The sequence below is a fragment of the Charadrius vociferus genome, unplaced genomic scaffold, assembly GCF_000708025.1.
Source record: "Charadrius vociferus isolate BGI_N301 unplaced genomic scaffold, ASM70802v2 scaffold340, whole genome shotgun sequence".
In the NCBI taxonomy this organism is placed as follows: domain Eukaryota; kingdom Metazoa; phylum Chordata; class Aves; order Charadriiformes; family Charadriidae; genus Charadrius; species Charadrius vociferus.
In genome coordinates this window covers 3,178,730-3,197,079 of record NW_009646631.1, presented here as the reverse complement: position 1 = coordinate 3,197,079, position 18,350 = coordinate 3,178,730, and the positions used below count along the sequence as shown (strand labels likewise).

Here is an 18,350-nt window from a genome sequence, read left to right as displayed (position 1 = left end):
CCTCCGAGTGCGGAGGCCGGGGGTGGGAGCGGAGCCGGGCGGCGGGCAGGGCTGTCCCCCCGGGGGCGCGGGGAGCAGGCTCGGGGGTCGGGCAGGCTGGCAGCGGAGCAGGTGCCATTGGAATACGGCTCCTCTGTAAGGGTGCTTCCCTCTGTGCAGCATCTCGGAGCTCTTATTCTCCCCCCCCCTTTTAGGAGCCACCGGACTCCTTACCCACATAGAGAAGTTCAAACACTCGGAAAATCGTATTAAGCGTTACGATTGTGGAAAAAAAGGGAAATAAACCCCTAAAAGAATGCAATTCCTTTCTCTTTTCCTTTGGGAAAAGTACAATCCTGTACGTTCTCTGCGTGTATTCATACAGGTCCTTGTGCTGGAGCAGATCCAGTGCCTGTTACGGTTGTGCTCTTTTAAGATCCTGTATGTGGGAACAGCCTTACCCCCGTTCCTCTTTCCATCTCAGATTCTCTCTGTGGGGAACACAGGAGGTGATCAGACTGCACATTAAGCTCTTGCAAATGCATCATGTAAGCGCCCCAGTGTATGAATGTAACAGATGTTTACATTTCCTTTGGATAAAACGCGTGTAAGCACACTGAACGTTGCAGAACATTTGCAGAAAACAGGGCGTGGGGTATAAGGCTTAATCCCGAACCCTCCTAGGAAGAATGAACCCTTTTTCATCATCTTTGTGACCTCAGCTTAGGGTTACATTGGTGCAACTCTGCTGACCTCAGTATCATTGTGCTCGCTCGCTCTCTTACATTCCCTAGAGAACAGAATCAAGACCACTCTGGTAGGATTTCTCCCGTAAATAAGACTGATGTAGAAAGAAAGAAGTAATGTTTCTTGTATTTGCTAGCGTCTCCCTTCTTCTAAAGCAGACAATATTCAACAAAAAGTTTTCAGCTTCTGCTCTGCCAAAGGGGCCCTACAGTGAAATCGCAGCCTTGTCATTATGAAATCATCATCTTTTACCATAGAGTTAATTGGAATGTGATATATTATATCTTAGTAGCCAAATTAATTCCTTGGAAAGTATTTTCATAGTTTCCATTAGCTTAATGGAAAACTGCACCTGTATTTCTCATTGTAGCTGAGCCAAAGAATTAATTGTATGAACAAAAAGAAAACAGATACAGATTGAGCAGCTGTTGATTCCTGCTTAGATTCAGCTATGTCAAAAGTTGCTCTTCCAGGTTCTTCCAGTTAAAAATCCTTCCTTAAGCTTTGCAAGGTTATTTCAAAGGGTAGATGCTCTGGCTCATCTTTTTGTAAGGCAGCAAATTGCTTAGGTACCCCCAATAGACAGGGGAAAATAGATGCAACGCTACCATAGCGTTAACAACATCTTTGTTCACATCTTCGTGGTGTGGGAGTCAACAACAATTTTTCCGTTACTGAAAGAGTTCAACTTGCAGAGGAACAAGGGTTGGACTAGATGATCTCCAGAGGTCCCTTCCAACCCTAACAATTCTGTGAATTCTGTGAAGTCATATGACGTGTCATTTTTCTTTGTCTTCAAGAACATGTGTATTATATATACACATAATTTTACTCTTCTGAACAATTGCATATTGTATACCAAGTGTTTGAAGGATAAGCTCCTAAATACTTGTAAGGTACAGTGTAGCCAAGTACTCCACAGAGCAGTGAAGGCTGCTTTTAAAACCAGAAGAACCACTATCAATGGTGGGGCGAGTTTCTTCAGTACTGGTTGTAGTACTCTGGAATTGCAACAAAAAGGTAGCCATAAAAGTTGGAGCTGAACAATTTCTAGCCATCTTCTTGCAAAAGTCAGTTGCATATAAACACCGTTACAGGCTGCTTCATTTCACGTGTGACAACCTACGTGTTCTCACTGCCCAGGAGCTGATAGCAATTTAATGGAAAACACATGGAAAACAGATAGAAATGTGTTCCTTTCTGTCCACAGCTGGTCACCTGCTGAGGTGGCCTTGTTCTCTTACGAGAGCCACTCCTTTCTTTATTGGATACGCTGCAGCACGAATAAAAAACCCGTTATATCTGAAAAAAAAAAAAAAAAATGTGAGCTACAATTGCTTTTGAGTGATCCAGTTTAGTTACAACTACTTACATGTGCCATACCATTTGACCTAACATGCCCAGTTGTCATCTGACTTTATTTCCCTTATTTGTTTATATTTTCTTTTGTTTGTAGTTATTTCATTTAAAATGAGTTAGGTTTCCAAACCCTAAGTAGCTAAGAGGCTTATTTGAAAGTGTGACCACAGAAATCACAGGAGTGTCTGGGATTGTGTAGTCTGGCAACCCTGTCCATCTTAGGTGAAAAGGTTTTTAAAAATCTAGCCACTGATACATTTTAGAGTTTGAAGCCAAATTCTTTTTGTTTATTAACCAAGGTTCCTCATCAAAATGAAGAAATTTTGAATTTCATTCAAAATGAAAAATGATAATACAATATTTTTTTTGGTCAAGAGAAATGGTGACATTAATGCTGTATGCAAGTGAGTTTTGACTCCCATGGCACTGTAATTAATACTATGAAGTCTTCACATTATTCTAAGAACATATTTTGAAAAGTTTTAGAAATGAAAATTGAATCAGCCTATCTCAAAGTCCTTCGGCTTTGGATTTTGGATGTAACTGACTATTCAGATCAGCATAAGCCACTGCTTAGAAGGGGTGAGAACTACCTCGTGAAATTCAGCAACTTTGATAGGTTTAGTCTCTCACGTACCCATAAAACCCCCTGTCCTTCCCTCAGTGTTATGTTACAGTTCAGAAAGGTGCCTCATGAATAATTTTTGTGCATGAACTGTGGTAACCGTCCCCAGAACCGCTTTGGGCAGCTGCAGTGAAAACAGCTCTAGCAGTGTGTCTCCAGCTTACCTGACATCATCTCTAGAAGCGAGGGTGTCACCAACAACTCCATAATTTACAAAATCAGCCTCTTTTAATGAGGTTTGCAGTGAGGGTTACTGCAGCTGCCAGCTAATACCAGCTGTGTTTATTTTTCTTGTATGAAGAACACTTCACCAGAAGAAGAACTGAGTCCACCAAACTTTGTCTCAGAAACCATTACGTTGTTATGACTTCTCATGGTGACCACACTCTCAAAGGGTGAGCAGCCTACAGCTATGCTTGATCCTTTGGAGTAACACCCTTTAGAGGACAACGGAGAACTCCACGAGTAAGCCTTGTTAAGGAGAGAGGGATGGGGAGTCTGACCTCTGAATTTCACAGATCTTAGAGACACCGACAATATAATTCCCTGATTTGCAGAGGGATTGCATTCCCCAGGTCTGTTCTGAGAATGAGGGATTAGTTATTAAATTTCTTGCATTTTAAGATTTTTGCTCTCTTCCCTGCCTTGGCACGTTTCACTTATCAGAGCTAAAGATTTGCATCAGATTTGCACAGTTTAGGAGCAGACAGCAGGGACACCTGTCTCCCCTTCTGTTGCTTCTGGCAATTTCAAGTCATCTTTGCTCTCTTCTGAACTGTGCCAGCAGATGCATACTGTGAGTCCCCGATCGGGGACCCGTCCACAGACTGATCGTAAGCATAATCTTTTGGGGAGAGCTTCTCAAGCCTGTAGTAGGAAGTCATTTGAAGCTGCTTGACTTACTGCCAGCACAGTTCTATCTACCTGCCTTTAAATTATTCTTCTAACACTAAATACGAGTAGCTTGTTAGCACAAGGGACAGACTGTTGCCCCTTTCCCGCTTACTAATCATGGTTAAATTTGTATCAAAAGAATCGCTCGGTTATCAAGCTTGTATGATTGCTGTGTTCTTAAGCAAAAGCAAACAAACACAGTAACTTCTCCAAACAGCATCTTTCAACAGATGCCAGTGGGCTCTTTTTCATCTCTGCAAAACATCAGCTTAAAAAGTTGCATTTGAATTTTAGACACACAGAAATCATTATTCCTTTATGGTGGTGGAATTTCAGAACACCCAAATGCTCACGTCCAACATCTGTTCAAAAAAAAACCCCCTTCTTTCCTGGGTAAGATCTAACCCGAACACCACATTTTTGCTAAGTTAAAACAGTAGGCTGAAGGTAAAGAATGGAACTACAGACCTAAGTTAAACACACGGATGTGGATTCTTGTAATGAATTTACGAGCTTTTTGAAAGATAGAGGTAACGCAAAGAACAGACTGCATCACTGCCTGGCCGCAGGAGAACCTTAACAAACTCACCAGGGCTAGGTGAGTGCCACTCGTGTTCAAAGTAGATGGAAGAGATGCTGAGGACCGCAGGGCTCAAGATGCTCATATCCAGGTATCCCCTGAGAGCTGTGAAAGGCATTTGCCCCTTCCCTGGGGAGCGCTGGGTCATTACAGCCTCTCACATAAGGCACCAGAGTATAATCTATCAAGACACGTTATTGCTACCAGAGCAGGGACAGAAAGGAAAAAAGACAGCAAGGTTTTTAATGCAGGGAAAGTAGCTGTTCTGTGGCCCTTACTCTACAGTAGTGAGACAGAAACCATGCTGATTTCAAAAGGATTAAAAAAAGATATTTGCTGAAATGACTAGGAGTCTTCCCGAGCAGGAATTTGATCATTCTGGCTACTGCTTAGACGTTTTTCAGTTTTAATGTGCTTTACAGGGAAATAGGCTTTAGCAACAATTTAACAAATCAGTGCTGACAGACTTTAATCTCTAATCCTGTCATATACTGTCTTTAATCATATCATCTGTTTTCCTTATGTGTCCCGTTGATGTGTATGTTTTATTTAAAAGCTTAATAGATAATAGTGCCACTAATGAATATTTTGGCTAGATTTCAACCAACTCACCAGGGGATATTGCAAGTATACAAATTGGCATGCTGGGGCAAAGAATAATGCTAAATTGAAATATTCTAAGACATTCACAATATGATTTTTTTTTTTAGTAATAACAAACTAGCCTTGTTAGTGATTGAAAAAATAGTTTCTGAAGTGGTTTAAACTCTTGTACTTAAAATAGCTTATTCTGAAAGGAAGTTATCAGATGGAACAGCAAATTGAACAGTGATGGGATTACAGTAGAAATGAGGCTCACAAAGGCTTGATTTTCTGTTTATGGACAAAAGACTCATTAGAGCAATCTTGAAAGACTTAAGTACCAAGAGGCTTAAAATTTTAGGAGAAAAACTCTCTTTCATGTGCTTAGGTCTGGGACAATGAACAGTAAGTTTGAGCAGAAATAACCTGTAACTGAATAAAAATTAGGACTTACTATTTTCTCTGATTATGTATAAATTTTGTGGGGAATCTTCAAGGAAACACCTCATGAGTTTGTTTTTAATTTTCCCTCTCCTTCTTGAATACCAGCTATTTAAAAACTGAACTGATGGGGAAAAAAACCCAACCAAAAACTGATGGAGTTTTATAAAAGGCGTACTACATTTTACCAAATAAAGCTCATGATTTAATTATATAGTTATATAGTTTAATACAGCATTATTCCAGGAATAGGCAATAAAAGGCAGTCTGTCCTGTGAATATGCAGCAAATATTTTAAGAATTGGTTACAGAAGATACAGTAACTTTAGTCTTCCAGTTGCATGCATTTTATTTGGCTTTAACTTCATACTCAGTTAAGTTCTCTTGAGGACTAACTGTTAAATTTGCTTTCCTTATTATATGTTATTTATCCATTAACAAGGTTAGCTATAAAGATAAATCTCTACAAGGAGAGGGAGCCTTGATCTGAAAGTGGAAACCTAGTATGTAGCACTCCAGATTTCCCAACGGGCCAGAGGTTTCTAGTTCTTCTCACCAAAGCACATACTTTTACATGATTTACCAGGACTGAAAATAAGGGGCACCCATCTTTGTTATTTTCTCCCTAGCCAGGATGCATATAATTGATAAGAAAGAGGGATAGATGTAGAATGGAGAAATGGAAGTGCAATATGTAATGGAGTGGCAGTTATGCCTCTCCCCGTCTTGATCTTGCTTTGTCTTTTTTGCATCAGTGATGTTCCTTAGCTCTCTGCAAGTCCGTTCTACAATAAAAGGCTTCTTCAGTCCTTCCTACTGAAGTATAACTGATTTACAGTATCTCTTGTGCTAGGAACTGCCAGAGTAAAACAATGGATTGATCAAATTTCATGGATTTTTACTTGCACAACTATTCCCCAAAGTTATACGGAACCACTGCATCAATGCAGATTCCATAAAGAAAAATTCTAGTGAATCACAACGATCAGGACCTACCTTCCCTAAAGCTCGACTCAGAGATAACCTGCCTCATTTGTGACAAACTGGAGGAATCACATTTTCAACATTATCAGGGCATCAGGAGGAAATACCCAGTGAAAAAGCTATAAGTTGTAAAATTATGAATTGCTTTTTCATTTAAATGCTCCAAGTCATAGGATACAGGCAGCACTACCAGAGAAATCTCATAAAATGTCTGGTGGACTTGTTGAATATTCCTGGCTGCAACTTTCTATCCAGATACAATTTTCCTGTTAATCATTACATGAGATCTCAACTAGCCAACGTGTAAGTACATTCAGACTTTTATCAGTGTGTCCATTACCATGATCTTGCTGATTGATTGATTTTACTAGGGAAAGTCTTAGGTATTTCCTCATCATGTGTAAAAAGGATTTAAGAGAACTTACCCATTAATATTTTTTGCTTTATTTTTTTCCAACATAAAGGAATGGTAATCCACATTCATACAGTCATTTTCACATATTCTGTACATGACTATTGTTTAGAAGACATTATGATCTGGGCATTTTTAAAAAAGAAATTAAATCAGCACCTGAGGTAGTTATTATTCGCTGTCATTAAAAGAAGCATTAGTATTTTCAAAAGCTTACTTTTTAAGAGCGCACATAATTCTTAAGAGCAAGCTATTTTTGAAATTCACAGGTCTTTCCATCAAAAAGTGCTAACATGAACAAGTGTTTTATAAGCCCTTTATGAAGAAAGGCCACTTGTTTACAGAAACAAGAAAAACAAGGTCTGGTTTTATGTAAATAACTATTTCTTTTAAGTAATTAATTTATGTTCATTTAGATTTGCTGTGGCTGGAATTACGACATTACATCAACTGACCTCCATTTTTTAGTGTAAAACTAAAATGAATGAAGGAATGAATAAAATGAAATGAATAATAAAAAATAAAAGTTTAGTGTATGAAACTTTTATGAAAGTTATAGAGCCTATTAGTATAATTACAGCAGTTACAGAAGAATATTGTCTTTCTAACAGGCCATTGTCCTAATAACAATAGATTTCAGAACTGGTAAATAATTATGCAGATGCATTAGGGAAGCAAAACTTTAAGTTTGAAATGACAGTCGGATTATTACTTGCTAATCATTACGTTTTTACAGACACTACCTTGTTAGGATCCCTGCAGCAGCAAAAAGCAGCTCTGGTTGTATGTAGTAGTCTCAAATCCCCAATCTCACATCAGTTTGGTTTCAGACCTCTTGGTACGAGAAAGCATTGGTGATTGGCTTTTTCTTTGCTCAAACTGTTGGTGAAAAAAGAGAAACAAAGGAAAGAGGGAAAGATTAGCTCCCATTCCCTCCTGTATTAAACAGGTGAGCACAGTCTGAATTCTTAAGAAAAGGGTTATTTTCAGATGGGAGATTTGGGACTACATGCACAACAGTTATTAAATAATCTCAAGAGTAACATTTTCATCTTCTGTTTCTACGTTCCACTGGTTTCAAGTTGAGATATTCTCAAGTCTCATTCACTGAACTGGGACTTGAAAATATTCAAGAACATACTGAAATCACTTTCCAGGATTTCTTTTCTTAAGGCCATTATTTGTATTTGGCAAGAAGATGATCTTGCCTACAACTTTGGTTACCTTGACATTTTTGCTGCACCACAGTTTAGATGGAGTTATGTTGAAAACAAAATAAAAAATCCAGTAATGCAGAGCCCAGTGGTAAATGGGAGGACACAAGCTTATTACTTGATATACACAATGATGAAAAATATAATACCATCTGTACTTAGTGGCAGTACCTATAAAGTTCTGAATATATTTCTAGGTAAGCCCCTGTTTGGGATGCAGATCAGACAGACTGGTTTAGGTTGGTTCCTGAAGAGTCAGTTTGCATGAACTATCCAATGCAAAAGCTCATTTCTGCCTGCTCCATCTTCACTTCCATTTTAGTTTAGCAGTCTGGTTCTATACATTGCTGTTCCTAACTAGCCAGTTCACTGATCCACAGTCCTTTGCATTCTCAAGTGGATCAGGCCTCACAGATTTAAAACAAACGAAAATATGAACAAAATCCTCGAAAACCCAACCAACCAACCAACCCCCCCCCCCAAAAAAAAGCGTTCTAGATAATGTTACATATTGGCATCAGTAGCATAGGACCAGTAGCAATCTAGAATTCAAAGAAAATGATCAATGAGTAAGTTCTTAGGAATGATGAGTTTAAAATCCTCACTAGATCCTCAGGTTAATTGCTGAAATCTGGTGCTACATGTGTAGGATAAGAATAGCGTGGCTTTCTGTTTGTCGTTTGTGAAGCTCTGAGTGTCAGTTTGGTAATATCTGTGAACAATCCAAACATCAACTAAAGATTTTGCACAGAACATAAATACTCTACTTTGTTTCTTTTGACAGGATAATTGAAGCCATCTGCATAGGCTGGTTCACTGCAGAGTGCATTGTGAGGTTCATCGTCTCCAAAAACAAGTGTGAGTTTGTCAGAAGACCTCTCAACATCATTGATTTACTGGCAATTACTCCTTACTACATCTCTGTTCTAATGACAGTTTTCACAGGGGAAAATTCACAGCTTCAGAGGGCCGGAGTCACCTTGAGGGTCTTAAGAATGATGAGGATTTTTTGGGTGATTAAACTGGCTCGTCATTTCATTGGCCTTCAAACACTTGGTCTGACTCTGAAGCGTTGTTACAGAGAGATGGTGATGCTACTTGTCTTTATCTGTGTTGCTATGGCAATTTTCAGTGCACTTTCCCAGCTTCTCGAAAATGGGCTGGACTTAGGAACAAAGAATAAGGATTATGCCAGCATGCCTGCTGCTTGTTGGTGGGTGATCATCTCAATGACCACGGTTGGTTACGGTGACATGTGTCCCATCACTGTACCAGGAAGGATTCTTGGAGGAATTTGTGTGGTTAGTGGCATCGTTTTATTAGCCTTGCCGATCACTTTCATTTATCACAGCTTTGTGCAATGTTACCATGAGCTCAAGTTCCGATCCGCTAGGTACAGTAGGAGCCTCTCTGCTGAATTCTTAAATTGACCAAACTTGCATCGTGTTGTTAGTTGCTGAGCTTTGTCTTAGAAGAGAATGGTGGAAGGTCCCTTCGCATGTCCTCCTTGACTGGATGGTCCTATGGAACAACATTCTCGCCAGCCTGGAGAAAGCCCGCCACCATTCAGACAGGAAGGATGGCCATCTGCCTTGGGCATCTTGCAGGGAGTTTCAAATTTGAGAGAACAAAATTAACAAAAGAGGACTGAGAAGTCCTCAGCCAGACTAGTTTGGTCTTCAGTTTGCCTTTCCACACAAAGGCAGAACAAAAAATGGGCTTAACGCTGAGATCTGTCCTTCCCGTAATTACATCCTATACCATTCTAAGCAACGTGTAGCACAAGTTTTTCAAAGATTTCTATATCTAAATGCTCTGTAGAGGCATTGATAACTTCTTGCCTGAAGTATCTCCGCTTTTAACTCAGATCATCAAATTAGATACTGAAGGAGAGAATCGCTGCTACTGTTGAGCTTTGCAACAGAGTAGAGCTGTTCTGTAACGCAGGAAAGATGAAGAATATAGGTCTGCAGGGCAAAAAATCTTGAGGCCTGATTCTATCTTTGATGAAGCACACAAATCTTCTGTAAAACCAGTGAAGTCGGTGGCGTTGCTCTGAATTTGGTAATTCAAAGAAGTGCAAGAAGTGCACCCCTGAATGTTGCAGCAAGGACTTCCTTAGCCACAATTAACCTCTCTAGAACCAAATCGTTAGTAAAAGCAAGTGTTGTACTTTGTAAAGATCAGCATAAGAAATCAGGCATTGATAAATATATTTTCTGGTACTTAGTGGGGGAGCTATCCAAATTTTATGTACATTCAGTTCAACTCCATCCACCTGAAGTTACATACTCATAAGCATAGATTCCCCTCCCCCCTCCATTTAATTAAACACATGTGTCATAGTGAAAGTTCTCCAAGACAAATTATAAGATTCCATCACTTGAAATAGTCTGGAGAAAGCACTGGAAAACTAGAGTAGCTGGTCCCTGTCAGATGAGGCTCTTCATCATCTTCAAATTCTGCAATCCTTACTGAAGGACACGCTTTACTTTAATGGAAGTTTTAAAAACAACAGAGCATACCAAAGAAAGTAAAATATGGAAGTGTGAGTTGCACTTGGCAAAATGGTATATTCTTCAATGTAACTAGAAAATTAAAGTGAATCAAGTTAGGTTCTGAAATACTGTTAACTACATTTCTTGTGTAGTGCTGCTTAATAGAATCGTTCAGTATAATTCTGAAAGGCTGTGAAATAGATATGTGCAGTTAGATACTAAAACACATTAAGGTACAGCTTTACAAATTCAGGTACCAATAAACATCAACAAGGAGCTTTCTTATTAACATGGAAGTTCAGAGTCATCAGCATAGTTGAATTTGGTGTGCTTGCCTGAAAATATCGCATTTACTATTACTGTGCTGTAGAAGCATCTTTTATATACATATTTGTTAAAAGCTTTAGAAGTAAAACAAGTACCACCTAGAAAACACATCTCTCGAATTGCTCACTCAAATAAAAGTACCGCATTGGTCAGTAGCCAGTGCATTGAAGGCTCTACTCTGAGACCTGAAGAATTCATTATCGTTTTACGTGGTCTTAGTCTTTACTAGTCTTAAAGAATTACATCGCAAACACAATTTTTCTGAAGACCTGAAAAGAATTTTAGCAGCCTTCTTACAGACAAGCTTGACTTTTCCTTCAATAGTTTTTCAAGACTACATTATTAAGTAACGTTACAGCCATACCTCTGTTTCTTGCCACCGACGCATTCTGGTGTTCAGGTTAGCTCTGTAGTTCCTCTACTGCTATATTTATGTCTTCTGGATCAGAATCATGTCGTTCAGAAACCGGCTCCGGCATTCCACAGAGAGGTGAATATGAGATAAGCAAAAATTTCTTTCTTGGGTGAGATTCACAGCTGATGTTAGTTAGGCAAGTTGTGACTTCAGAGACACATAGATGTTTTACACCAGCAGAGATGCTGGCTCTGTATTGCTGCATGTGTACCTATATATATCCTGCATATATTATATATTATAGTCAGTCGAAATGATTTTTTTCTTCTCCTCACAAAAAATTTCCTCCTTGACAAAATTGAAATTTCAGACTTTAATTCAAACACAGCTGTTGAAGAAAATGACATTTTCATCTTCTAATGAAAGTTTATTTTGACAGTATCAAAAGTATTTTCAAGGAGAAAATCGCTTTTTTTTTGTATTCTGCTCCATTTTTTTTTCCATTAAAAATAGGTTAAAAAAGTCCACAGAAGAACTTAGCCCTACAGATTTTCATATGCTGTTTTTAATGCATGGGAAAAATACTGTTTTTCATAAAACTCCTTAAAACTTACTTTGTCTTTTGTCCATGTATTGTCTTTAACCAAACCAATACTCTGTGATACAACCCTCCTCCCACAAAATGTCCAAAGCATCATCACGATGACAATAGTTTGAAATCCATACAGAATGTGAATATACTTTAAAGTATGTTGCAATCTTGATTTGAAGACTGAAATGCACTTCAGCACTACATATAAATCTAAACTTTAGATGCCTGTACAAAGGAAAAAAATGTAAATTACTACACATAATAACTTGTGAATACCAATTTGTAACATGAATCATTTTCGATAACCAATTAAGGAGAGGAAGTTTCAAAGATTCAGGCTATGTGTGGTATACAAACAAAATGTTTTTATACAACTTTATAAAGTGATTTCCAGCTAAAGAATCCTTACCCAGTATAAAAAGATTATCTAATGAAAATAATCGTGTAAAGGAATAAGTCTGTAGAGATTATCTTAAGTCGTAATTTATTTTTTTTTAACAGCTTACGTTCACCTTTTATATGGCAAAATGTGAACAGAATAACCTAATGTATTTTTTGAGTTACAATAAAGTATTATTTTGAAACTGCTCTCTATATAGGCCCACTAAGGAGAGATACTGGGGTAGTTTTATTTTTTCACTTTTTTATTGTTCTATGGTTATCAGTGTGTAGACTTTAGTTTCCTTAGAAACCAAGTTGAAGTAACATGATCTCAACGGTAGCCTTAAAACAGAATTTTATAGTAAGTAAATAGGGTTCCTGACTTCTAGTAACACAAGGCATCTTATTTTCAATGGACCAGTGGTTTTTTAGTGAAAATTAAAAAAAAAAAAAAGAATTATATGTGTAGTCAAAAATGAGCATATTTTTAAACAGACGAAACTGTTTTACTAAAAGTTTACCTGAGACCATGTTTTATGCATACGTGGGGCCCTGCGCACTATTTTAAAATACAGCATTGCAAAGACAAGTTGGCTTCTGATTGCCAGTTTGAACCCTATACAATAAAATACTTCATGGGCAGTACCTCTTTTCAATATCTGAAACATTCACAGCGGGAACAAATTAGATGAAATACAAATACAATAAAATGGAGGATAAATGAAGACAGCTTATATAATTGTGATCCAGACTTTCTGTTCATCTAAAACTAAAAAAAATGCCAATGAGTTTTGAACTGCCATTGTATGTTTTGATGACAACAAAGGTTACTCATACATTATATACTTGGTTCAGTCCTTAGGACTGACCTGTTGGGAACTATATATTGGCTGCAATCCTTCAAGGTACTGTGTGCCGCTTAAAAGCATTTGATCATTAATGAAATCACTGGAATGGAATGCTGTCTAAGGTACATTTTCCTGCTATGGTTCTACATGAAGCACCATCCCAAATCACAAAGAATGGAGGATTATCATTTCCCTTGATGTAAGGTTTGGAAACAGCATTGTCGTGATGAATACCCACCAAATAAAAAGAAAAAGATTAATTTGATTGACTGATGATTTTAAACAGTTTTATCAGCATAGGGTTCAGCCATTTAAATATGTGATATTCATTCTTACTGTACAATGTCTTATCTTGGTGTACATAGCAGCAAGTTTGAGGAAGATGCAAATCCTGTTAATGCAAGATTCATATCTTGATACCCATATATTTAAAGGAAAAGGTACTGGGTTTTCATATCGTGTATGCAATTTGTGCCCATAAAGGAATCGGGCTTCAGCTTCTGTAGTGTTCAACCCTCATGTTTCCAAAATAAAACTGAAGTCCTTATGGGTTCAAAACACTTGTCTCTTCCCCTCTGGGTAACAACTACAAAAATCTTACCAGATCTGAACGTCTGCCAGGAAGTGGTCATATGCACACACCAGCCAGCTAAATTCAGCAGCCACACCAGCCAGTTTCCTGGGAACCAGCACAGCGAACAAAGTCTGGTGTGGTCTGAATTTTCTCCGACCTAAGAGGTTCGGGATAAAACTACTGATTAAAGTTGGATCATTTGAAGTACCTTGAAGATTTTAGAATTATCCTTTCAGATGAGCTTCTAAGGAGACATTTGCTGGAAAAATAAATAAGCTATACATAGCAAAAAAGATTATATTGCTTTATAAAAAAATTCTCACTATGATTTCAGAAAAGGAAATTGACTCTCATTTTCTGGTTTTTGTTTGTAAAAGCAAACATGCAGGTTAGTATATGTGATGCTAGTTAAACTTGCTACATAAAACAGATCCCTGTTTAAAATAAGTAAACTTAGTGAGAAAGGTCTTCCAGCTTTGCTAGAGCTGTTTACACTAGCCGAAGAGCTGCTCCATAGGGAATAAAGAACAAAATGCTGGTTTCATAGTGAAAAACTAGTATGACGTATGGCCTGTGAAGTGCAACACAAAGCGGGGAGTATCTTTTGCAGATGACAGAATAGGTTAAGCATCAAGGCAGCTGCACAGCGAGCATCCAAGACTGACAATCCGCTTGACAAGGAATTTTAAGAGCCACAGGAGAAGAAGAAGAATATAAATCCTTGGTCAAATTAATAAAATGTGAATGTTTGCAACTACACATTTTAGGCTCCTTTATTCTTTACAAATGCAAAGGTTTATAATTTTATAGAATGCTAATTTTATATATTGTTTGCTTATCTGTAAAGAAAAATGTATACTATAATTTGAAAAGGTAATAAATGTTTTTTGATGTGAGTACAGAATTAGATGCATAAATCACATAATAAAATTTGCTGGTCTTGTTGCTATATTTCATGGACTAGGGGTCAAAACCCAAGTCTTTATAAAATACGTTCTTTTTAACAAATGAGTTGTGTAGCTATTCATATTGGTATTGTACCTAGGCAAAAACTTCTTTCCTTTAACAATTCTTGGCTACTAAGTAGTCTGCCATTTAGAACCTAGGAGTTTTACTCAATAGAAAATTTGAATATTTGATGTAGAAGTTAGTCTGAGCCAAAAAATAAACCTACACAGAGTTATTCTTCAGCAACTGAATATCTATTATAATTATGGACAACAGAACTGTCAAAACAAAATGAAAGAGCAGCCATGTAACACAAGCATGATTCCTCAGGGATTATTTATAAGAACAGATCTGGAAAAATGGCTTGAATTTGGCTTCAAGTTCACCGAAATGTATTTATATTTAAAAAAACAAAACAACAAACCATCAACATGGTGTTCATTCTGGAATTTCAAAACAACCAGAAGTTTCACCAGTGCAATGCTTGCATTATTGTGAACGAATTTAAGACACTCTGGTGATTCTTTAAATGCAGACATTTCAAAAGTACTTCCAAAAATAATCACAACTAAAGTTGTCTTAAAAAAAGTTTGAATATTTTAAGAGATCACTGAATTATGAACTATTCTGGCACCAGCCCACTGCATTATTATGAAAATGAACAGACTTCGTTTAGAAATCATGAGCTTTTTTACTTCTCATTTTTTATTTATTAGTTTTAAAAGTTTTACATAAAATCAAACAGTGAAGAAATTAAGCAGCTGTCCACATAGTCATATATTTTAGAAGCATTTTTCTAAACAAACTTCTAAAACACTTTGGAAGGAGAAGGGTTTTTAAATATTTTAACTCTGTTATTAGTTTACAGATATGCTCAGCACTTTTCCCTCCTAGCAATCTAAGATGCAACTGTAAACATACAGAACCCCCAAAAATAAGATTGATTCTTGCTGTCTTGGGAACATTCTATACATTTGTTTGCTATAAGAATTTTAAAAATAAAACAGTAAAGAGGTTAATTAAAATCTCTGAAATCTAGAATTTCAAAATTGGAATTCTTTCCCTTGTACCCCAGAAATCCTCCACTTCAACTTTTATATTTCTTTTCACTGTTCTTTTACCAATATCCAAGTAGCAACTAGGAACTATAGTGAGGACCAGGCTTCTGTTGTACTACATGCTCTACAGCCACAGATCAAAATTACAGTGCTGCTCCCAAAATCCATATAATCCAAGACTGAAACACAAATCAAAAGCTGTGTGCAGACAACAGTGCAGGCAAACAACATCGCATTGCTCTGTAGCATGAGTGTAGCTTATATATGGAGTCTGATATACTTTTAAGTACTAAGTGTTCAAATACAATTTATTTTTTTTCTTCAATTTAGAGAGACTCCCAGAGAATGCAGCACTTAAAAGACAGTCTTTTCTACATTGCTAAAGGCCTTGTCAGCTGTACTGGCTGTGTCAAGAGAGTGCAGTCTCTAACCATGACTTTTGTTGTTAGGGTTTAATATTTGAACTTGATGTCATTTGATGGGATGCTATGAATGAGTAAAATTGGGGCCATTTATGAGAATGGCATCTTGAATCCTTGATGCTATATAAGAATGCTATTATACAGATGCCATATAAAAGTAAATGAGAAAAACAATCCCAACAATGTATTCACTATGTATAGTCATGCAGAGGCCCACTGAAAGGAGAAGCATCAGTAACAAAATTACTTCAATAAAAAAAATAAGTAAATACAAATCCAGAAGTGTGTATTCCTGCCAGAGATTCTTGCTTATAGCCCTCACATTTATATGGATTCCTTGAGTATCCCTGCCTTTGGGAGCAGTGTTTTCAGGCTGCACCTGTTGGGTCCTTTGGTATAAACTAGACCTATAGGTCACAGCAGCTTTTGGTCTTGATTGACACAAGAGCCTTAAAACCTAGATATGTCTGAAAAGAAAAAGCTTCTTCAAGGGAGTCAGGCAACCAGCGGTGAGTAAAAGCTAGCTAAGATGAATTTTGCTTTGTTTTAGAAAACCTGTTTGACATCTGCATTATGGAAGACAAAGTCTTGGATGTAAATGCCAGGTTACCTTCAACACAAGACCAGGGACCAAGAAGCTCCTCTGCTTCCCTCTGTGCAGCAGACTCCATCTTCAGCATCTCCGTCTCATTTTCTTAGACCTTTCTCTTTCTCCTTTCACCGGATCCTCACTCAAGGAGCATTAAGGTCAAACATTAACATCCAGGGACTGAGGCTGCTGGTACCTCTGGCTTCTCTTCATACAGACTGTCCCATTCAGATTTCAAATGCAGTTCAACGCCAGGTTAGATAGCTGAGAATAAATATCCATACATTTCTCTGTTTCAGTGTAGGATAAGAAGCTCTCTCCTCCCCCACAGTAAATGTCATATATAATGGGAAGAAACAGTCATGCAAAGCAAAGCTTTTACAAAGCAATACAAAATAGCCTAAATCATCCGCATCCCACCCGTCATCTACAGTCTTATCCCGGCACCTCGCATCCTGCAGCCCATTCAAATCCACTCTCAACTCTGCAGTAAAGATCACCTATCTGCCTTTGGCCACCTACTCCTGCCAACATGAGTGGACCTGACAGCTGAATTGCCAATGAGATGTCGGAGTTACAGATTTGTACTTCTTTACTTTTTGGTTGATTACTCTAAATTGCTGTTTCTACCAAGAAACTGTAAAGTAGACTGGCCAAACTTGGACAGTACATTTCCACTGGCTGGTCCACTTCCACCAGCATATAATAGAGTACACAATAGGACTTTGCTGCGCTTTTCAGCCCTCTTCCCCATCAGTGCTGCTGTCCTGCCACACCCTCCCTGAAAACACATCTCTGCTTGCTTCCTTTGCCAGACTTTTTCCATCCAGCTCCTTTCCTCTTTGGTTTTTATCCCTTTTCTAGCTGCCCCATTTTCTTTCTGCCACTACGCACACTGGCAGGCTTCTGCGCTGGCACCAAATATTTCTGAAATCGCAGTGCTAGCCCACTGTCTGCCATCCCACCCTGCCCATTGTTTTCTGTCCTACTGTCATTTCTATAGGTACATGCTTATATCAATTGAGCATCTTGCCCCTCGAGGAACTGTTCTAAAAAGCAGTTCCCCAGTCCACTCATCCCTGGTAAGTGTAACCCAACTGATACGTGCCTACTTTGCTAAAAAGAAAAGCTTTCACCCATTCCTTTGGGTTACACACTGTGACAACAACTTGTAGTGCCAACATTTGTCATTTACTACTTCCCTCTAAATGTTTCCTGAATGTGTCTGCTTGCAGACGCAGTCTCTCAGATCAGAAGAATGAAAGAGAATCTGGCACCATCTCATGCCAGTCAACAGTTGCTTCCCTTTCTGTTGAGCGCTAATGACTACCAAAAAGCATAAGGCATCCACAGTAAGAGGATCCAGGGACTGGATTCTGCAGGCTGCAACTCAAAATACACACTAAAGCAAACAGAGGGCTTTGACTTATAACATCCCCAAAAGTCACATCCTTTCCTTTCAGAAATAACCACCGGATACTTCCATGAAAGTGTGCCATCTGGGCACGGTGGGTCCCTACCCTAATCTTTAATCATAATAGCTAGTACATGAAATCACAATCTTTTGCTGCTTACGCAGGCTAAAGTTGTGGTCAGCCCCATGTCAGCCAACTGCTCATGCTCCAAGGCTACCTATAACGTATGCAACAAATGCTGCTGTGTTCAACTCTATAACTTGGGCTCCCAAGTCACTTCTTTATCTGTCTTCTCCTACTTTTTTTAAAGCAGGATATACTAAAAACAATACTTACCACTTTACTTTAAAAAAGCGTATGAAACAAAAGCTCAGCTAAAGCACCATAAATTGTCTTGGAGACTAGAGCAAGAAGATAAGCACTACAGTACTTGATTAGGCCTTTTCACTGCTCAAAGGAGAGATACAGTTCTCCTGAATCAAAAGATGTTCAGCTTGAATGCTACAGTTCAGAGGGAAAATTGGGT

At 38.1% G+C, this 18,350-nt stretch overlaps 1 protein-coding gene across 1 annotated transcript in view; it reads left to right on the top strand.

Moving 5' to 3' along the window:
- KCNG3 (potassium voltage-gated channel, subfamily G, member 3) overlaps positions 1–9,247 on the top strand; it is a 15,282-nt gene extending 6,035 nt beyond the window's left edge. Inside the window, exon 2 of the mRNA XM_009888659.1 lies at positions 8,602–9,247. Coding sequence (XP_009886961.1) covers positions 8,602–9,247 — 646 coding nt within the window. The remainder of the gene's footprint in view (positions 1–8,601) is intronic.
- The last annotated feature ends 9,103 nt before the right edge of the window (positions 9,248–18,350 follow it).